Source organism: Acanthochromis polyacanthus, chromosome 18 (genome assembly GCF_021347895.1).
Source record: "Acanthochromis polyacanthus isolate Apoly-LR-REF ecotype Palm Island chromosome 18, KAUST_Apoly_ChrSc, whole genome shotgun sequence".
In the NCBI taxonomy this organism is placed as follows: Eukaryota; Metazoa; Chordata; class Actinopteri; family Pomacentridae; genus Acanthochromis; species Acanthochromis polyacanthus.
Window position 1 is genome coordinate 24547257 of NC_067130.1, and position 23786 is coordinate 24571042.

The 23786-nt window shown below is 40.3% G+C and overlaps 1 protein-coding gene across 4 annotated transcripts in view; it reads right to left on the bottom strand.

The window, feature by feature from the left end:
* Positions 1-1169: 1169 nt before the first annotated feature.
* nrg1 (neuregulin 1) overlaps positions 1170-23786 on the bottom strand; it is an 82670-nt gene continuing 60053 nt past the window's right edge. For 2 of the 4 annotated variants that reach the window (XM_022212160.2, XM_022212159.2), the window contains exon 8: positions 1170-3979. In XM_022212160.2, coding sequence (XP_022067852.1) covers positions 3349-3979 — 631 coding nt within the window. In that variant the 3' untranslated portion in view covers positions 1170-3348. Of the gene's footprint in view, positions 3980-17094; positions 17882-18874; positions 19076-23786 lie in introns of those variants that run through there. The other 2 variants (XM_022212161.2, XM_051938898.1) reach the window with 2 other exon arrangements.

The following is a 23786-nucleotide window of genomic DNA, read 5'->3' on the forward strand; positions in this document are numbered from 1 at the left end:
GGCTAAAATGCAAGTAAGGTTGATTAACTTGGTTTGTTTTACTGAACCTTTGGCCTTTTAGCTAGGGAAACGTGTTTTTTTTGGAATAAGACAATTTTTACATTATCTGTGCTTGTTAATATTTTCACCAGATGCTTAAAGGTCCCATATTGCAGCTCTTTTCAGCAAAATAATGAATGTCTCACACGTTCTCAGAATGTTTTTCAGCTCAAAATTCTGCAAAGATGGACCATTTTACCATGACTGCTTCATTCGCCATATAACCTGTTTCAAGGCTGTCTGCACTCCCTTCAAGAAGAATATTTTATTCCTGTAACTGACAGCAAGGAGCAAAGAGTTGACAACATGGCAGCTGGCACAGACTTGAATGTGAATGTGTTTTCTCATCCCTGTGATATCCTATTCTCAGCACATCAGTTTTGTTAAACTTGTGTTTGAAGAATTTGACAGACATTGTTCCTGTTATGAAATCAGTACTTAAGTAATGCAGATCTGCAGATTTGATATAAAGTCACTGTCAGTTAACCTGTAGTTTTAATGGGTAATGTTTTAGTATTCTATATTTGTTCTGTTGTTTGGCAGCAAAAACAGAAAAAATATCTAAGCGAGAACAGCTTAATTTGAGTTCAGCTGTATTAAAAAGCAGTATATGTGACCATAAGGAGCAGGAGAGAAGCAAACAGATGTAAACACCAACTGAAACTGAAGCACAACGGGTGAAATGAAAACACATTAACCCACTCAGCCCTTGTTTTTAAAGTTTTCACCATCTCTGATAGTCCCTCTTTACAATTTCCTGAGCTGCCCAGTGTGTTCACAGAAAGGATATTCCTTTTATTCTGTTGAATTGCACTCAAAAATAGTCCCCTGGGTTGAATGAAAGTTAATGAAGACTCTTGTGTCCACTCATGGAGCCAACAGCAGAACAGTTGCTGTGGTTTGCTAGTACTTAGACATTTTAGGGTTAGCAGAAGCAACTTCAGTAAGTAAATATAGCTATGGAGCTGCAGGACAGCTGTTCATTCTGAATGCCTTATCCCACAAGCAGGTGAGATTATGCAAAGTTTGAGCTAAATGTCTGTTAGTTCATTAGCTGCTATGTAGCTCGGCCAAGATAAGCTCGAAGCCTATCTAGTTGTGGAAAGGCTAGAGAAATTACATATATCTCATCGTAATAAACTTCCAACTTTATAAAAGTACAAAATGCAATCAAATATACATAGAATACATTTCATTTATATTTCACAATCAAATTTATGTGAGATACATTTTATTTATATTCCATATAAATGAAATGTAAAGTATATTTTTTTATTACAATAGCACAGATTCATTCAGTGGTATGACAGAAGAGCTGAAAGAATATTTTTAACTGGAGATATTTTAAAACTCTGAGACACAAAACACTTTAATATTCAATAATAAACAACAGTGCTAAAGGTTTTCATTATATATTTACAGAATTTGAAGACACTCCTACTTCTAAAAGCAATGCATTGTGACTTATGCTAAGCATACAAGTGCCCAAATGTACAAATGGTTATCACCTGTTTAGTTCAAATAACCATGTAGATGAAATTACCATATGCTATGTTACCTCTTTTAAACTAAATTTGCTTAATATGACCGTATGTATTATATAACTACAACTACTGTTGGACTACCTAATAAACTATAAATAATCTTGATCAGGTATAAGATACAGTAAAACACAAATGGGGCAGCACGTCCTCGTCATCATACTTATTCAAATGCTAGGCTGACTGCTGATTCTGTATACATACATTTTCAGAAACTCTGGCTCACCACAGAGTCCAATAATTGTTATTTTTGATTTAGTTTTCAAAAGTATATTTATTCTAGGAGTCAGAAGTGACAGTCTTTGGCAGATTTTCATAAACTATGCTCATACAAGCAGACACTGTCCAAACTCTGTTTTTTAAAAAAAAAATCAGAAGTACAATAAGATTGCACATTTGTACACAAGCTGTGGCAATTGAAAACATCATTGCATACAGTCTTTGGAGGTTGTAACAAGTTAAATGTGGAAAAAATAAAATCTATCAGAGATATGACTCAAATTAAAGCAGTTAGTTATCATATATAGATGTAGCAGTTTCTTTAAGCCCCAACCTTAGGAGCACATGATGTCTTCACACAGGATGAAATGAGCCATATATTCAGCATATCATTCAGTACACACTTTGTGGATATTTGTACATACTTTTGATTTAAATATGCCACAATGGAAAATTGCTGGTCTTCACTAGTAGTTATGTCTTTGGGGGCACCACCTTAACTGAGTCAGTCTAGGCTCAGTGAAGATGTGAACACCTACCAGCATAAAAAAAATAAAGCTTTAACTTTAAAGATACTTTCAAAAATGATGGGAAACATAGGATTCAGCATCAAGCTTGACCATGCCAGGAACTTGAAGTCGGAAAATAATTCCTCTGCTGTTTCAGATGAAATCTAAATGTTGTGGAAGTACTACAACATTGCGGTAGCCCTTTAACTTAGAAACTCAATAAAGAATTAGATACAAAAAAATGTATGCGTTTAATTTACGTAGTTTACGTTAGTATAAGTAGTATTAAAGAGCCAGACTGCACATTGATCTATCAGTTATAATAATTTTTACCCAACAGGATGCTGAATCAAACAGGTAATCTATTGGGTAGTCCAGAAAAGAATTAAACATCATGATCTGTAACATCTTCTCTACCTCTCATCAAATGCAAGTAATGAGCTGATTAATTATGTATTCATAAATATCAATCAGACATTGAAGATCAAAACTGTATTCCTGAAGAAAGTCTCAGTGAGAAAGCTTGTGTGACAATGGCTGTAGAGGAAAGCACAAACTGCTTGTTATTTCATCACAGAATTTTAGAACATAGCATGCACCTTGAACCTATTTACTATTCATTTTTACCTACTTTTAAACTATCGTGTCGGTGGGCACTTTCAGCAGCAGGACGTTAAAAGCAGCCATTAAGTTTTTTCAGTGTTTACTGGAAGATTAAGATAGTGATACATGGCCCAATATCTGATGTTACAGTTCCCTTAAGCATATTAAACAGAAAGGCACCATCGATATTTTCTGCACTGAAATCTACTGTGAACAGCTACTACATAGTAGTGTATGGCACTTTACCTACAAGACATGACCACATATGTACATTTTTTAATATAAAACTCTTTATTCACTACATCACTAAAATAAAAGTTTCATTTTTCATTCTTTAAAAGTCTTTACACAGCAAATAATGTATATAAAATAAAGGTTGAATTGTGATTTCATTTTTTCCCCTCAACACAAAGGATTCTCTGCAATTTCTTTTTACTTTACACAGCAATTGGATCTTGTTTGATGGTAGGGTAGGATGACATGACTTGCAGGCCATCAAGTGGTGATGCTGGGTTAGTCCTGTTGCTGTCCATGGCCTTGAGCAAAGGGGTTGTAGTGCTTTCTGTGCTAAGGAAATGTGTCTGTTCCCCCTGAGGCTCCTCTGTTTCACTCACTAACATGCTATCACCACTAGACTCCATGTAATGCAGCATGTGGCCAGTGATTCTTTTCATGCTGTAGTCACTGATATTTTTGTTTATATTAGTTATTATCCCACTCGATGCTGAAAACATGAGAGCTGTGGTGTTATCATCTCCTGTTTGGTAGTTAACATTCTCCACACTAAGCAGTGGACTAGGTGGTAAGCTATGTGCCACATGACCATGATTGTAGTGGAAAGAGGTCCTCTTCTGTTCATCTTGGCTCGTCAACCTTTGTTGATGACCTATGCCTGACAACAACAAGGGGCGCTTCTCCTCTCCAGAGGGGCTTAAAGCCACTGAGGGGACAGAGATGGCCAGGCTGGAAAGGGGTGGTGACATCTCTGATGGAGGAGACCCTGGGGTTATTGGAGAGGTCCCACACTCTGGAGACAGTCGAATCAAGTTTGTCATGGCAGATGCAAACCTACAGAAACACAATTACAACAAAAACACTTTTTGACTGCAACACAATAAACTGTTTTCAGCAGAGCAATATTTATTTAGGTTTTTTAAGGTTTCTGAAAGATGGTAATTCAACTTTATGTTCATTTTATACTATTCTAGCACTTGTCCTACTGCTTCCTCTTATTTACTGCTACTTCTTCTCATTCCACATTTTAGTAGGATTCACATTTTAGTACTATTCTAGCACTAAAATGAACAGAAAGATGAATTACCACCTCTTCAGTACTAGACTGCATTTGTGGTCTTTAGATAACTGAAAAGTATGTGCCTAAAAAATCATGATAAGAGTCCCACTGTCAACACTGACTTTGCAACTATCAAATTGGAGTTGATTTTTTTTAGGATTAATTTTCTATGTTTTGCTCTCCAGCCCTCATGTAAATAATTAACCCACTTGAAGAAATACATTCTGACTGTCTCTCCATCTGTGTCTATATGCTTGAGCTGCTGCCTAATTAGTCTCAAGTGAAGGCACCTGCCAAGGAAAAGGCTCATCTACTTTTAATCAAACAATTCTCACTATAAAGCCCTAGTTTAGACCTCATTCTTTACCAGATTGTCAGCTTTTGCACATGCCCTGACTGGTTTGCTGCCTTGCCCTCCACTCTTCACTTGGCAGGGCTCCAGACTAACTTTTTTTTCCCTAGGAGCACAGTGGCTCCTAACTTAAAATTTTAGGAGCGCAAGCAGAAAATTTAGGGGCGCACACCAAAATCGAATTGCAAAGTAAATATTCACATTTCCTCTCATTTTCACTGTATAAATACTTGCACAATAAATGCAGAAACCATGTTTTCAATTCACAATTTATTGTGCAGCAGCTGACACAACATAACAAGAAAAGCACTCAGAGAGCGCAGTACTCCACCAAGGCTGCTCAGTTGATGTATAATTTCCGACGGATGAAATCTGTAATAAAAATGACCTTGTGCTGAGTACAGGCATCTGTTTTGCATGTGCACATTATGTATTTATACCAAATCACATGTGAATTACTCTTAGAAAGGTCTGTTGATCAGTTCATCAATTTTGCCCAGCCTTTGTTTTGCTAGTGTTAAAATAACCGTTTCCTCCAGGTGTTTATTTTGAAGGCGTATTTTTAATGCAACGGCCTTTTATTTTGTAACCATTCAAGTGGCACAGGAAGTGCTTCTCTAAGAAGAGGTTTCGTGACATGACAAAGACACTGCCGAAAAGTCTGAAAATCCATGTAAAGATGAAAGAAAACGGTTTCACGCTGTTGCTGTCTAGCAAATGATGTGTTTAAACTTAGAAGCCGCTGGAATGGAGACAAGAAAGGAGTGAAGGACAGAAAGGTGAATTTGTGTTCAAAATAAGGCTGTACGTAAAGGCTTTGTGAAACATCAGGAGCTTCACCGTCATTCTCCCCCTGCTCTCACACACATTGGCCCGCCTTCTTCTTCGTTGGTGTTTGTCTCCTTTCTTCTTCTTTTGGAGTTAATGTCGGTTAAACCAGGTCATTTGCGCATTACTGTGTACTGGGCTGAAGTGTGGAGCAGGAGTTTGTTGGCAAAAAAAAAAAAATTCAATAGTAATTTTAAAAAATCAGCAAATTTACTGGTCGCACATGCGCAAGTAGATGAAAAATTCACTCGCACTCGCTCAAATTTTGGTCGCAAAATGCGACCATTTAGTCACAGTCTGGAGCCCTGCTTGGGACTGTTCATTGTCTGTTTCTACTGCCAGGCAACTCAAAACCTCCAGACACAGAACTAACCTTCTGGTTTTCTTACCTGTCAGTTCCAGCTCTAATTTGTCATTAAGTTTGCCATGTGTTCTGTCAGTTTCATTTATTGACTCAGCCAGTTCTGTTAATCCCCATATAGCTTTCCTTCCCTGGTTATACCTCATTTTGGTTGGCCTTTAATTTAGTTTGCTTGTCTTCTCATCCCTAGTTCTCTCCTCTGGTTTATTTAGTCTATCTGTTTGTTTATCTGTGTTCACAGTATTTTACCTAGTTATTTCACATATTGTAAATAAACTCATTATCACAAAGCTTGTTGTCCTTCCTCTGCAAACTGTGACATTTGTCAGACATTATGATGCTTGCTGAGAGCCGCCCTGAACAGAGTATTTTAAATGAACTTGCATTAATCTCTCTGGATCACTGGAGTGGAGCAGCATCATGACTTCTCCAGTTATCCTGCTGCTTCCTCTCATTACACAACCAGTTTGAAGAAAACTGCTCAAGAAGATCAGTGCTGTAATACATGGTCTTCTGAAATTTCACAGGGTTTAAGACAACAGTCCTATTCCAAATACTGTGGTCAATGCAACATTTTTTAACAAATGAGGAGATGCTTTTGTTTTGTTTTCACAAGTTTCAGACAGTCCTCTTATGATCACTGAAGGGGAAACTTCTGCTATATCTTGATGTTACAGAGACTTCAAAAGACAGGTTTTTTTGTCTTTTACATTGTTGATTCGCTGTGGCGACCCCTGAAGGGAAAAGCCGAAAGGAAAAGAAGAAGAAGACATTGTCTTGGACAAGAGTTCACAGAAATCACATGATTACTAAAACAAATAAAATAAGATATTTTCACTACTGATGTGGGACAGTTCCACATGTAATTCTAATCTTGGACAGCACAGATTTGCAATGCTATCTCAGTCTGACCAGTTGTATCCAAATTAATGCAGATTTAGTGTCACTCATCTGAATGGAATGTCTTGACATAAGAATCTTATGGAAAGGTGCTACTTGGTGTAATGGTTTGCATCCTGAAATTTTGGATACTGAAGCAATGAAGCTACTCCTGTCACAGTCCCACCATCCCTGGCTCTGACTCCACTTAGCATTAAAAAGTAGCAGCTACTTGTCTGTGTAGAACCTCAAGAGCCTAAAAGAGAAGGGTCTTTTTGGTGCTTTTGTATGTTTTTGCTCTTTTGTCTAGTTACCAACTTTTAGCTCAGTCATGCAATATCCCCCTACAGTTGACACAGTCTTCTGATTATAGGATTAATTTTAATATGACCTTTACAAGTAAATTTCTGCACTCGCACAATATAGCTCAGAACACAGCAATTTCATTGGACTCTTAAAGGGTTTTTATTGGCCTAAGGAGGCACTGGAGTTGGAGGTGCCATAAAAAGCAGAACCAAGGATGCCGGTCTGGTCTACTTGTCAGGCTAAGGAAACAATGATACAAACAGCAGCTACTGAACATCTTTCTCACACAGTGCCACTAGAGCCAACCTGAAGAGAGGCATCAGAAATGCTAAAGAGATTTACAGGAGGAAGACTGAGGACTACAATGACAACAACCCCCAACAGGTGTGGCAATGTATCCAGCACATCACCAACTACTGCATTTTCCGCACCATAAGGCGCATCGGATTGTAAGGCGCAGTCTCGACTACAGGGTTTATTTCTGTACTTAAGCCAAATATAAGGCACACCGTATTATTGGGCACATGCTAAAACAAGGAAACGGAAGCAAAACAGTGAGTTTGGTTGAACTTTATTCTACTACGTATTTAAAAATACACTCACTTTATTTTGTGATCAATCTTTTGTCACAAATCCATCAAAGTCCTCATCTTCTGTATCTGAATTGAACAGCTGGGCAATTTCGACATCAAACATGCCGGGTTCCCTCTCGTCATTGTCGGAGTCAGTCTCGTTGCCAGGTGGCTGTTCAGCAATGATGCCGGCTTTCAGAAAAGCTCGGACAATAGTCAGTACTATACGTAGCTTTATGTAATGTTCTCTAATAGGTTTATTGCTGCCAGCGTGTGTAGTCCTTATGTCAGCGGGAAATGGTCCGACAATCAGATTTTGGAACTCAGTGCACACATAAGACGCACCAGATTAAAAGGCGCACTGTCGATTTTTGAGAAAATTAAAGGCTTTTAAGTGTGCCTTACAGTGCGGAAAATACGGTACAAGATTAGCAACTTTGCGACTGCTGACAATGAGACCCCACTGGCAGAGGAACTTAACTTCATCTTTGCACGCTCTGAAGAAAAAACAACAGGCACAGACACCACATCTTCACCAGCCTCTGACAGCCATAGAGACACTGTGCAGGTGAGGTGACACATGCTCAGAGCAGTAAATCTGAGGAAAGCTACTGGTCCGGTGTGACAGGAAGGCTACTGAAAAAATCTGCAGAGCAGCTTTCTATGGTCTTCATAATAATTTTAAACTTGTCCCTGTCCAGATCCTTCATCCCACCCTGCAGGAAGTCTTAACAATTGTCCCAGTACCATAGAAGTCCATCATCAGTGGGCTTGAACAACTACCGTTTGGTAGCTTCACACTGGTTGATATGAAATGCTTTGAGAGGCTAGTCCTACAGTAAAGCCAGCCTCTCACCCACCTTTGAACCACACCAGTTTGCTTACAGGTCTTAACGCCTAACATGTCTTACACCCTAGCCATGGCAGCTCTATCAGTCCAGTCAGCTTCATCGGCCATCCTGCAGCTCACCAACATCAATCAGGCCTTGCAACTGCAGACCGGCCAGCGTTTAATGAAGCTTAGTCAGACAGTTCATTCCTGGTCAAAGAGGCCTTTATAACGATCATGTTCTTTTTCTACAAGGGCAGCAGAGCATCTACAAGAGTTCAGTCAGAGTACCTGTTGCTGCGTCCTCAATTCTGAACTATTGCTGCATATTTGCAGTCCATACACCGCTCTCCTGTGAGTTATGAGGAATCCTCAGTTTGTACTTCTTGAGAAGGAAAAATTCATCTTTCCCCTTTATAACGTCATAATGGCCTTTAAACAGGTAGACACTGCAAGAGATTAGATATGTCTATTCTGACATGACTAAGAAAACTAGTTGTCTTCATATTGGTCTGTAATCTAAATCCGACCTTCTCACAACTTAAGTATATACCCAAAGAGCAGAGAGAATCCTCAGAACTGATTCTGGCAGTGCTTGCATGCACTGCTATTTTGTTGGTGTTACCTCTCCTGATCAGTAAACCTTACTGAGAATTTAAGTCATCTGAGTCTCCAGTGTGTCTCTTTGTGTCTGCCTCCTCATCCTCTCTCAACTTCGCTGAAATGCCACAAAACTCCTATTGCCCCCTATGGTCACGTCCTTCCACCTAGTGCAATACCCAGCCATTTAGGCATTTACGTCCTGCACCGCCACCTCTTCCCTAAACGCATAGATATTTGTCCATCAGATAATGTTCCCATCCACAAGGGTGCTGAAAAACAAGGCTGGCTAATCCTCTACCTGAGTGGCAAACTGTTGTACTATTATGTCAACCATCTAGGCCAACATCTCGGTTGCTACTTCACCAAATGCAAACAGTTTATTCTGTGGTGATTCCCAGGCAAGAAGCTGCTGCCCCCACAATCCAACGACACCAGCAGACCAACTAGCAAGGCATCTTGGTAACTCTGTTGTCCTTGTAATTTTCTCATTCACGGGTACACATCTGGGCTTCTCCCAGGCACTGAGACTTCCTATCCCTGTCACAACCTCCAGTGCACCGACACCATTGAGACCTTTGTAGCCAAAAAGATCAAAGAGGGATTCGTGATAGGCCCACTGCTTGGCCCCCTTTCCCATTCACTCGCATCAGTTTCATAGACATTGCTACATGGTAATACTTCAGTAAAAAGAAGCAAACCATCAACATTTCTTTTCATTCTACATCTAGATTTCTCAGTGTAATACGGCAGGCATATCCACCTTAAAGTCTTGCATATTCATTCAAACATCTGGTATTTTTTTGCCTTTCCTGGAACATCTCCCATTAATACAATGTTTGTCTCGTCTTTGGCTGCAGACAAAACTCTAGAAGAAGCCTCAGCCTGAGAAGCTTCAGTCCACTCTCTTTCTTAGGTATCTGTTAGATCAGGGGTCGGCAACCTTTAACACTCAAAGAGCCTGTTTCCCACAGAAAAGAAAACACCGGGAGCCGCAAAATCCTTTTGGCATTTAAAATGAAGACAACACTTGCATATATCACTTTTTTTTTTTACCTCGATGCCCTTGTTAATCATTCGTGATTAATTAATTACAAAGCCTCTAATTAGATAGATTAATTTTTTAATTGTGTCCTATCACTAATATTTATCTTACTTGGTTAATGTCATTTTTGCTCCTGGACTTCATATGTTACGTAATGTTCACTGGAAATCAATAATTTGTGAATGTCTATTTAACTTGTAAAATCTATCTATCTATTCATCTTAAGCTAATAACTTTTCTCCGGTAAGTCGCTGCCCTATTTTCCAAGACGACACTCCTCTGACTCTCTGACCTGCTGCCTGGATGCTGGACGTGACATTGAGCTGTGCTCTTGCGAGTAAGGTCGTATTAACCTGACATATCAAAAAGTAGATACTGAGCAAGACAATCATCCGTAGTTTACCTTAGTACTCACGAGTACCCGACACAATGCAGGACTCTGCTGTGAAGGCGGAGATGTGCGACGGTGCTGTATTTGTAACAATAAAAAAAAAGAAATTTGAAGGAGCGACGGCTAGGATTTAGGAATGATGGCCGGCTGCTGCTGAATGAATGCAGAGCAAACACTGGGATCCAAAGCTCAACAGGACTCCAAATGAATACACGCAGGCAGCGAGTGTCGGAGATTGATGGCTGGGATGCATATTTTTACAGACGAAAATTTAAAACATTTTATTTTGATGTTACAAGATCACCATAATCTTCAAATTTAGAATTCAATTTTTAAAAATTAAAAATCTAAAATAAAAGAAATTTTAATTAAATAGTCTGCTAATTATTTATTTTCCAAAGTTACAGGGAGCCACAACAGAGGGATAAAGCCGTGGGTTGCCGACCCCTGTGTTAGATCCTTACCAACAACTACAGACTCATTTATATTCTAGATCTTCTCAGTGAATTCCTTGTTGTCACTGCACCGCTCCATACTCACCTCCATGACTCTGGTTTTCCACAGTCACAAAAGCCCTCTCAGAATTTTGTGTTGCACTCATCAACGAGAGTGGAACACCAAGTGTGGAAGGCATCATCTTTGACACTGTTTCTTTCCAGGCATCTCTGCACCCTGAGAAAATGCAGCACATCACACCACTCTTCTCAAAGTATCTCCTAACAGACAAATGCACAAAACAGGAGCTGCCAGTTCTTCTCAATCATTTTAACTATACCATATGCTCTAGGAGAAACTGGGGAATGATGCATATCCCAGTTCATCTCCGATCTTCTAAAAAAAAAAACAACAACAGCTATCTATTTCCTCCATGAAAAGTAGACCCTGTTCACTAGTGAAAGTGCAATTCCTGTAGAGGCTCACAATAATCTCAGCCCCCAATACCAGTTCCTCCTCCATGCAACTCATGTCCTCAGTCATAGTAACCACATTGCTGATTTACTCTCTCGTTTCTCATTTCTGAAATTAAAACTCTTGGCCCAGGATCTGGACATTCATCCCCCTCCAGATTGACTATTTTCAGCTACCATACTCAACTAGCTCCGCAGTTATGAAACCTTTCAAACCCTGTGCAATAAACCATAACAGCCTCTCCCCATGCACACTGTCAGCTTATCTAACCGGTTGGAACTGTTTCAAGTCATATCATCCAACCTACCATGTGTCTTTTCTGACCATCAGCAACTTTATCACCAATGCCTATTTCACTTTAAAAATCCCCTACTCCCCAATTCATACCTACTTGTCTGGAATAAACTTTTTCTCCAAACTCATCACCAGCAATTACTGCCCCTTGATCTTTCATTGCCATGCACCACTGCTTTAACTTTCAAAGCGCTTGCCCTCAAATCTGATCTTCCTAGCCATTGCATTCTTACACTACACTCGGACTACTGTTTGTTTGAACTTCATCCACAAATGAGTAGTCACACCATACATGTCATGGAAAATCAGAAACCCAAATACAGACAATGAACACAACGAACAGTAAAATGTTTTTTTTTTTTTTTTTTTTACAAGATGCAAGATGAACATAAAAAAGAAGGGAAAAGGGTGATGTAGCTAGGTGGGAGAGAGAGAACTGTAACTGTGGGATTGAGCTGCCATGTCCTCTAAGGAAAATAAACTTAATCGCTAACCAGGAGGAAGTAGTTGAAGCTCAACCAGGAAGTGCTAACCCCACAGGGAGCTACAACCATAGACATAATAAAGAGTAGATGCTGCTCGGGGTGCTGCGCAGCGAGAAATACGGCCACCATCTTGGTCCGGTCACCCGCTCCACTCAGTGCTGTTTGACAGTACATTTAATCCGTCTGAACTCTGAATATTAAACTGATTTCACGCGTTTTTTATTTTTATTTTTTTGCTGCAAACGTCATACATGAAGCTATGATACAGGACAAATGGGTCGGCGTATTTTAATATTCGTAGAGGGAATAATAGATAATAATAATAATAGGTAATAGAATATTCTGATATTAAGCTCGACTGTAGACAGGTATTTTGCAAACACTGTAAACACACACACACACACACACACACTAATATATGTTAGAGAAGCAGATAATGGCAGTAAAGTCAATTATTTTAATAATTTGAAGAGACAATATATGATTACACTATATATACAGTGCCTTGTGAAAGTATTCGGCCCCCTTGAACTTTTCAACCTTTCGCCACATTTCAGGCTTCAAACATAAAGATATAAAATTTTAATTTTTTATCAAGAATCAACAACAAGTGGGACACAATCGTGAAGTGGAACAAAATTTATTGGATATTTTAAACTTTTTTAACAAATAAAAACCTGACAAGTGGGGCGTGCAATATTATTCGGCCCCTTGCATTAATACTTTGTAGCGCCACCTTTTGCTGCAATTACAGCTGCAAGTCGCTTGGGGTATGTCTCTATCAGTTTTGCACATCGAGAGACTGAAATTCTTGCCCATTGTTCCTTGCAAAACAGCTTGAGCTCAGTGAGGTTGGATGGAGAGCGTTTGTGAACAGCAGTCTTCAGCTCTGCCCACAGATTCTCGATTGGATTCAGGTCTGGACTTTGACTTGGCCATTCTAACACCTGGATACGTTTATTTGTGAAACATTCCATTGTAGATTTGGCTTTATGTTTTGGATCATTGTCCTGTTGGAAGATAAATCACCGTCCCAGTCTCAGGTCTTTTGCAGACTCCAACAGGTTTTCTTCCAGAATGGTCCTGTATTTGGCTCCATTCATCTTCCCATCAATTTTAACCATCTTCCATGTCCCTGCTGAAGAAAAGCAGGCCCAAATCATGAGGCTGCCACCACCATGTTTGACAGTGGGGATGGTGTGTTCAGGGTGATGAGCTGTGTTGCTTTTACGCCAAACATATCGTTTTGCATTGTGGCCAAAAAGTTCGATTTTGGTTTCATCTGACCAGAGCACCTTCTTCCACATGTTTGGTGTGTCTCCCAGGTGGCTTGTGGCAAACTTTAAACGAGACTTTTTATGGATATCTTTGAGAAATGGCTTTCTTCTTGCCACTCTTCCATAAAGGCCAGATTTATGCAGTGTACGACTGATTGTTGTCCTATGGACAGACTCTCCCACCTCAGCTGTAGATCTCTGCAGTTCATCCAGAGTGATCATGGGCCTCTTGGCTGCATCTCTGATCGGTCTTCTCCTTGTTGGAGGTTAAAGTTTAGAGGGACGGCCGGGTCTTGGTAGATTTGCAGTGGTCTGATACTCCTTCCATTTCAATATGATTGCTTGCACAGTGCTCCTTGAGATGTTTAAAGCTTGGGAAATCTTTTTGTATCCAAATCTGGCTTTAAACTTCTCCACAACAGTATCTGGGACCTGCCTGGTGTGTTCCTTGGTCTTCATGATGCTCTCTGCACTTTAAACAGAACCCTGAGACTATCACAGAGCAGGTGCATTTATACGGAGACTTGATTACACACAGGTGGATTCTATTTATCATCATCAGTCATTTAGGACAACATTGGATCATTCAGAGATCCTCACTGAACTTCTGGAGTGAGTTTGCTGCACTGAAAGTAAAGGGGCCGAATAATATTGCACACCCCACTTTTCAGTTTTTTATTTGTTAAAAAAGTATAAAATATCCAATAAATTTCATTCCACTTCACGATTGTGTCCCAATTGTTGTTGATTCTTGACAAAAAATTAAAATTTTATATCTTTATGTTTGAAGCCTGAAATGTGGTGAAAGGTTGAAAAGTTCAAGGGGGCCAAATACTTTCGCAAGGCACTGTACATATATAAAGAAAATACTGACTAATGAACACATATTTCTATATAAAACAATAGATAGAAGTTATATATCAGAGAAAATGAATATATATAAATCATGGGGGCCATAAGGGGCGGCATGGCTCAGTGGGTAGAGTGGCCGTCTTGCAACCGAAGGGTTGCCGGTTTGATCCTCGCCCCGTCGTGCTCGAGGTGTCCCTGAGCAAGACACCTAACCCCGAATTGCTCCTGATGGGGTCGTGGTTAGCGCCTTGCATGGCAGCTTCCGCCATCAGTGTGTGAATGTGTGTGTGAATGGGTGAATGTGATGTATCATGTAAAGCGCTTTGGGTACCTTGCAGGTATAGTAAAAGCGCTATATAAATACAGACCAGACCATACAGACCATAGATGGAGTATCAACATTATTCACATATATATAGGCTATAATAGATAAAAGTTATATGTCAGAGAAAATCATACTACATATATAAATCATGTATGGAGTATCAATATAATCAATATATCAGAAAACTGACTAATGTGTTCATTAGTCAGTATTTTGTTTATATATGTATATATAGCGTAATCATATATTGTCTCTTCAAATTATTAAAATTTATTATTTTAATTATTATTAAAATAATTGACTTTACTGCCATTATCTGCTTCTCTAACATATATTAGTGTGCAGCTTTAACAGTCCATGTGGGTAGTAGGTCTAACTAAACGATCAAAGTTCTCCGTCATTGGTTATCTCAAGCCTATTGTTCTTAAATCCACAATAAGAGCCTACAATCTCCAAGACCAAAGAAGGTGCATCACATGTGCACACGGAACTCATCCCCCTGGTTAGACTATCTACACTGTCACATCTCACTCTACTATACTATCACATCCTGAGGTGTCTGAAGGACAACATTTGGTGCAAATCACCTTGAGTCAAGCATCATGGACATTGGATCCTCGATCATCGCACCAAACCCACTCACAGTACACAGGACCTGCCAAATTTTGCTCCTGTAAGTTCTTCTTTTTCTTCCCCAAGACAAAATTTAAGTTTAAGCGTCACATTTTTTAACACAGTGGAGGAGAATCAGTGCACATAGCAAGTGGTGCTTGACATGCTGACAAAACACGATTTCCAGCAAGCATTCCAAATGTAGCAGGAGGCCGGGGAGTCATGTATCACTGCACAAGGTGACTTCTTTAAAGCAAATGGCCAGATGTAAATCAGGAACAGTTTTTGCTTTCTATGGGTACAGAAGCTGACATTTTGTTTGTGCCATGCATTTCTACTGAATTGAAATCCATTAGATTTCAGTTCTTGTAATATTTATAAATTCAGAGAAGTGAAATCACTATTTATTCAGTTTTTATTTTATTTAAAGAGCTCATTTGTATAGCCCTTCTCTCTGGTTATCGATTAAACTGACTTTTCAAAAAAAAAATTAATCATGAAAATAGTATTTCCTGGCCTTAAAATGGCTTAGATGTAACTCAAGAAGAGGAAAGTATGGGGTCATGCCACTAAGGAAATTTCTACATCACCAAAACACAAATCACATTAGATATATTTTTGGCTAGCCAGATTTTGTCATATTTCCAGAAGACTTGTAATTTCCATGAGAGCTGCAGGAGTCACTGGAAACTCAAGACTGCCATGATATACATGGTCTTCACAAGTGTATGTAAATTTTTATTCATGATTGTACCTGCATTCCTTTGGATGCTTTCTGTACTAACAATTACTTAGGCCCAAGTGGTTCATAGAATTTTAATTGTATTTAAAGACTGTATTTGATTTGTCCAGGCTGATATTAATGACGGCAATAAAACCACTGCTGATTATCATTGTTGTACCTCAAAAAATAGACAAAGTTGCAAAAGCTAAACAGAAGAAGGATGCATACATTATCAACAAGTATTAAGTTACTATTGTTGACTGGTGATCTGATATTCTACATGTGAGAAATTATCATGTCCTCTACCTCTGGCTCCAGGTAGTGGCAGGTTTCTACCTTCACTCTCTCGTCCTCTCTCTCCTCAGGTAAGTGTGTGTGCGTGGAGCTGGCGGGCGGGTGCTGTCAATGCAATCATCTGGAATTGGCACGTGAGCAGGTGGGAGTAATCAAGCCAACTACTTCCTCTCCCATAAAGACAGACTCTGCACACTGCTTGATGCTGGACCATCGGACAGTCACAGTCAGTTCTGATTCCCTTCAGTCTAGGTTCTTTGCTTCGGCTCTGTGTTAACCCCATATTCCTTGCCTTTCAGTCTGGAATTCCTGCCTGCTCACACCCGCTGTCCGAACTTTCTTGTCTACTCTACATTCACCTGCATGCTCCTCCCTTTTCCATCAGGATCATTTACCATGCTGGTAGAGACAACATTTGCAGCACCTGCCCACGCTGCCAAGTTGCACGCCACATACCACCATTCCCCTGATACAGCGTCATGTACCCTTTCTCTCTACTTTCTGTGGCAGCTAGGTTCTTTGCCTAATCTCTGAGCCAGCCTTGGAATTGCTTTTCTGATTTATCTGGTTAACTCTAGCTTGTTGTTTAGCCTTTCTGGGGTTTTTTTATCTTGTTTTTTTTATCGTTTTCCTGCCTAGAGAGCTCATTATTCAGAGTCAGTTCCATTGCGCATTCTGTTCCATGTCCTTAGAGGCATTTCCTGTTGTAGGCCTTAGACTTTAGTTGTAGTTCTTATTCTATTCTGCTTTTGTATTGTAAATAAATGATGTGTTATTTGCCATATGATGTTGTGTCTCTGTACGGGGGTCTCAGTCAGTGGATTTGTTACAGTATGGTCCAGCCATAATGAGCTTAGTGGGTAATCAGACTAGTACTGAGGCTACAGCCATTAGCATGTCTGTCCAAAAAACTATTGCTAATCAAGATGTAGTCTTAAATCAGCATGAACAGTTTCTCCATAGCCTCATTGAGAGTGCTCACTCACTACTTAAGTGTCTCAACTCATGGGTAAAGTTGGCCAGTTAATCTCTCAGCCTGTACTGCCTGCTAGCCCAGTGCAGGCTCACACAGTGGGAGCGGGTGTTTCTGCTAATGCTACCGCAGTAGTTTTACTACCAGCTCAAGAACCACATGTGCTGGTAGCAGGGATTTTGGGTCTTGTCAATCCTTCCTGACTCAGGTATCTCTAGTTTTGATTTACAGTCCCACTCATATGCTTCAGACAGGGCGTGCATAGCCTGTGTAATTAGTTTATTGTCTGGTTCAGCAAGAGAGTGGGGAACAGCTGTGTGGGAATGTCAAGGTGGTGTCTGCAACTCTCATGTGGCCTTTGTTTCAGAGATGAAGAAAATCTTTGACCACTCTGTGCAGTGAAGAGACGCTAACTCCATCAGGGATCATTGAGCGTGGCAGAGTACACAGTGGAATTCCGCATGGTGGAGGGCGTGATAGCAACAGCTCTTTCGAACTTTTTTGGGTAAACTGTTTAATCTACTCTAACAGTCATAATCAAGTCACACCTCTTCTCATTTATCTGACTCTCCCATGGCTACATTACATTGCTTAATGTTATTGATGATTATTAAATGAGAAATCCCATGACTGTGCCCTTATGTTGTTGGGAATCTGATGATGATGACTCATTTCACCACCTTGACACTGGGATCCTCCTTGTAGAGTATGAAGGTGCTGTGCCCTCATCTTCCTTCCATCTCAGTCCAGCCTCATTAAAGATCATTGCTGAGGGAGAAGTCATGACAGACAACATTCAAGATCTGCCAAAATTGAATTGGAGCACATAGGCTAGCCTTCCCTTCCCACGTGCCTCAATGAGCCTTTGCCGCCCATGACCCTGTCACCAGTTCACCATTGTTCCTTCCTTGGACCACTTTTGATAGATACTGACCACTGCAGACCAGGAACACTCCACAAGAGTTGCAGTTTTGGAGATGCTCTGACCCAGTTGTCTTGACATCAAAATGTGGCCCTTGTCAAACTCACTGAAATCCTTGCACTTGTCCATTTTTCCTGCTTCTATCACATCAACTTTGAGGACAAAATGTTCACTTGCTGCTTAATATATCCAACCCACTAACAGGTACCATGATGAAGAGATAATCAGTGTTATTCAGCCTATGTGTGTGTGTGTGTGTGTGTGTGTGTGTGTGTGTGTGTGTGTGTGTGTGTGTGTGTGTGTGTGTGTGTGTGTGTGTGTGTGTCTGTGTGTGTGTGTGTGGGCGGATAATTATAGGGGTTGTGGGGACCTAATGTCCTCACAACCATAGGAAAACCAAAAGAAATGTCATTTGTGGGGACCTCCTTTGGGTCCCCATGAGGGGAAACAGTGTTTTCTTGGCCATGTTGTTGTTACTGAAAAAAGTAAAAGTGCAAAAACATTTCTTTAGGGTTAGGCATTGTTTTGGTCTGGGTTAAGGTTAGGGTAAGGGTTAGGGGCTAGATATGAATGGGAGTCAATGGTAAGTCCCCACAATGATAGCAAGACAGACGCGCGCGCGCGTGTGTGTGTGTGTGTGTGTGTGTGTGTGTGTGTCTTTACTGAGCCCTAATGGTACCATTTTAGGCTGTTCAGACTTTATATCTAGCGGTTTTTATATAGCAGTTCTATATTTTTGGCTTCTTCAAATCTAACTGTTTGTGTCTCCAGAAATCTTGTCAGTTTCATGTGCTTAAAGGTTCTCTGTAACTCAAATTTAAAATTCATTGATCAATTACCTTGTACATTAAGGCAAGTCCCTGTCGGTGTTGGGTGTGTCTCGCGACTTCTTTGAATGAGCACTTAAGTCACTGGTGCCACCAGTGGCATTCAGACGACTCCGGGCGCCTTGTGTGGCACGTTGGCTATTCTCCGCCAATGACATCACCGAGACAGACTCAGTGTCAGACAGAACAGTGTTGCTCCAGTCATTACTCCAGCTGCAGAGACAGGGAGGGTGTCATTTACACGGGACAGGTTTCAGACAAGCTTCTAGACCATGACATAAATGTTATTGGTTGTTCCAGTTTGATCACAGTCTGCATGAATTCAAAATATGTTTTAAATACTAAATTATGTAATATCAAATGCAGCTCAATTTGCAAGCACCATTGATGTTTGGCTAATCAGGACTTGACTGACAAAATGCAGTTAATAGAGTCACTAAAAGCGTTTTAGCCGGTTCTTTATCATTTTTCTTTATTGCTGGAAGAGACAGAACCTTTGGGGAAAATTATATACTAAGTTTTCATGTTGACTGCTGTATTTTTTTCAGCAATAAATTCAATTTTGTTGTGAAAAAAATAAGATCAACACCTTGCTCAAAACAACAATTCCATGTAATTTGCTAAGTGAAAGCAAATTTCTCATTTGTCATGTAATCCATCTTGCAAAAACAATAAAATGCCATTGTTGTCAATAAGAGTCTCATAGGGGAAGCTTTTTAGTTACAATCACACACATGTAATGAAAGAGAGGAATGATAATAATAACAATAATAATAAAGCCTAAAAAGTGATGTTAACACCAATCATAATCAACAATATCATCATAGTCTAGTTTTAATAATTTAACAAAGACCATGCATGACGAATTGTGGGGCCAGAGTTTATAGACGTATATTCATTTACATCTGCAGTCCTTCCAGGATGATGTTAAATATGGTACATTATAGTCCAGACGATATAACGCAGACCAAGAATAGCATAATAATAAACCCTAAGGTTTCAATAGGGTCCTCGGCACCACAAGTGCCTTGGACAGTTGGTGCCCTGGCACCGCCTGTCCTTGGCACCATCGGTGCTCGGACCCTAAATATCGTTAAAATAGACTATAAGCAGTGCATCGCATTTTAATAATCATCATTCTCAATATACCTTTATTAGACTCCATATTAAAACCAGTTGGTTCCAAAAAAGGTTTTGATCAGTGACTACAGGATTGGTTTCTTCATCCAAGTTCTAAGTCTTGTTTTAAAAATACTGATATTTGTGTGTTAGGCAATAAAAACACATTAAGTGAACAAAAAAGTCAAAATATTCAAAAGTAATGTGCAGAGTAGAATTCACACAGCTTTTTCATGGAGTTTTCTCTCTTCTTCTTTCAATGTGTCTTGTGTTTCAATTAACTTTTGCAATCCTTGTGACTATGGGAATCAACAACAATCCTGTATCCTCTTGTTATATAGATGATATAGAGATACAAGATTCTGTCATTGCATTGACAATGTCTCAGTGACAGTGACTATACAGTGACTAAGAACACGTACCCTCTGATACTCATTTCCACTGTTTTTGAGCTCAACTAACAACAGCATATGTCATCTCATAGCACTTAATATAGTAAGATAAAGACTGTTACAGGGTGCCATTTTGTTTTCACCACTAGATCTCGGGAAAGCTTATCTTGTTTTGAATAGAGAAGGAGACAAGTGAAAGATTGTTTTTAATACAACCAGTGGCTACTATGAATACTTGGTTATTCCTTTTGGTCTCTCTAATTCTGCGTCTTTCAGTCCCTGATCAATGTTGTGCTGCATTTTTGTTTATCTAGTCAATATCCTCATGCTCTCTAACAACTGGAAGGAACATATACAGCAGTTCCCCAATGGCTGTTGGAGAACGAACTGTTTGTCAAAGCAGAGTTTAAATTTCACCAGCTTTCAAATGAATCCTGCCAAAATTAGTCCTGTTCATGAACACCCTCTCCTCTCGGACCACAAACAATTTCAGAGGTTGTCATGTTTTGACCACTTTAACATTTAACCTGCAAGCTCCTTAGTCAAATACAGCTGTGCTTTCTCTTTACTCTTTTGGGTTTCTAAAGACATTTGTACCCATCCAAGAGGCTTCTTCAGTTCTAATCTGGAGGATGCTTCGTGGAACCACAGCTCTGTGACAGCCCCTACTTTTGACTTCAGGTCTCCTGGGGCCAAGTTCCTGTGGACCCTTTTGACATCCACCAGTACTATTAAAATCATCACGATAGTAATGTAGTAATTTGTCATATACTGAGTTTTACTCAGTATGTCATTCTGTTTACCTATATGTTTTTGAAAGTGTGAAGCTTTTGCCTACACTGTAATGTGTAAAAATATACACAATACACAAAAAAAGTCACCGTCCAACGCATTATTAAAACCTGGAAGGAGAGTGGTGAACCATTATCTTCGAGGAACAAATGTGGTCAGAACAAACTCTTATGGGCTCGACACACGGGAGGCGACAACAGTTGTGCTCCATTCATTTTCTATGGCTGTTGTGCGACGAGACGAACATTGCTTTCCCCCCTCTCAACAACGCGACATTCGTGCATGTGAAATTTCGTGCACATTCACGTAGACGTGCACCTGCTGGCTTGTGACGCGATACAAGAAAGTTGAAAAATGTTCGACTTTTGTCGCTGTCGCCTGGAGCTTCAACCAGTCAGCGAGGGTTTCACTCACTGACCAATGAGCTTACAGCATATTACACAGTACAGTCCGCTCCTATACATTAAAGCTGCTGTCCGGAGTTTCCGTTTGTTTTCAATTTATGTATCATTTTTTAACAAAGCTTAAATGTGTTAGTCTAGTTCGATACTATAATATAAAGTTAGTATAACGCGATATGAAAATTTATTCCTGAGCTCCCCCTTCCTCTCATAGACCCCCATGTTATTCCAAAAAGTGCCGGTCGCTGCCGACCAATCAAGTTCGAGCTTCAGCTTTGTCATGCTGTCAATCAACGGTTACGCGCACAGCAAGCAAGCCCATGCAGAGGTGGGCGAGCTACGCACTACGCAACCGCGCGCACATTTGTTTTGCTTGTGGAGGAGAGAGCATCAGGGCTCAGCAACTTCCAGAAAAGTTACCAATCCCACGGCTTGTCAGGCCAAGAGACTGCAGGACGTTTTTTGGCTCGGGGTGCTCGCGTCGCTCCCTGACCACGGCCTCCATAGCCCGCCTGACGGCTTCGTTTAGATGCCCGACCTCTGGAGGAAGATGTTGGGGCGTCTGGGACATACTCTTCGTCAGAGGAGTCATGCAATTCTGAACTCTAGATAGAAATAAATAAACAATGTAACACATATACACGCGTAAATGCACTAAGTTTGATAAACAACGTCATCGAGAGGGATACACGAGTGTAATCACATATTGAAACTTTACTCGTTCGTCCTAGCAGATTCATGTTATCTTGGTATTAGGACAAGTTAGACTCAATACAGCATTCTAACGTAATTCCTTTATTATTTACTAAATGTACTAAATGAAGAAGAGGGGAAAACAGCAAAACAGGCAAGATGCTGCAGCACTCCGGGCACCCCTCTCAGGTACTGCGCGCGTGCACAAATAAAGGGGCGAAATCAGAGGGACGGAGGGTGGGACCAACAGTGTTTTGGGAGACGCTGCGATTCAAACTCCGGACAGCAGCTTTAATGGTCCGCTTGGTTTTCAACCATTGTTTTCAGCTAAAGTAGGCCCGGAATTTTTCTGGATCTTTTCTGAGATCTGGCATCAAATGGTGGTATTCTCCATGCTCTTTCCTAGTTTGCAATATGGCATGGACCCAGGTTCGTTTCTTTCTTTTATAAGCTAATGTCAATAGTAAAATTTCGGCTAAATCAAGCAATATCTTCTGGCTCATCCTCCTTATGCTTTTCTGTCATGAAACTCTTTGAAAACGTAAAAAGTCCCTCCAATTTCACAGCCAATCAGAAGTGAGGGAGACAAGCGATCTATGCTTTTGCACAGTGCGCCGTGTGTCGCCTTTACCTGCCAAGTATCGTGCACCGTGTGTTGAATTTATCTCCTGTTGCGATGACTTTCGCATTTCCCCCTCAACTGTCGCTCCCCGTGTGTCGAGCCCATTAGGTGATTGTAGGAAATCCACAGTAGAACTCACAGCTATGTTTAAAGGTGAACATAAAAGAATTTCCACAAAGTTTTTTCACAGTAGACACAGTTACATGGAGTTTTTGCATTCGGAATTAACTCATTTGGAATGAAAGCTTTGTGCTTCATGTATACATGGAAATATTAATTCTGAATTGCAGTTTACATGGGACCGCACGCTAATTCCCCTTCCTTCATTCCGCTTTAAGGCTTTGGCATTGGAAAAGATTCTGATTGGACTGGGAGTGGACGTGACGTGTCCGTGTGTTACCCATAAATATGACTATATATATCTATGGTGTTACCGACCCAGATTCTGCCGGCTGCCGAACTGTGGTAGTTCAGCCCCGGGTAGCGCTAGCCCATTTAGCTTAGTGCGGCTCATTGGTGGTAACAGCCAACATACAGTCCAACACATTTTGCAGGTGGAAGAACCAGGCACTTTATTTAAATGGCAGCAACTGTCCAAACTTACTGCTCAGAGCACACACTGGCTTCACATACTTTTCCTCTATACCTTTTGTATCGTTATGTGGAGCTCGATATACCTCTGTCGCTACTCTCGTCTCTGCCACACACACACCACTGTGGCGCTCCTCCTACAACACACACACACAACCTGTCTCAGTTAAGGGAAAGCAGGCTTGACCTGCAGCAGCTTTTTACCGGGAGAAAACAAACTCCATTTGCTGCAGCATTTCTTTTCCCCAACAGCATGGAGGAACAACTAATAAGCACGCTGTTTGCTTTGCTTTTTATTGTTGTTTTGAAACAGC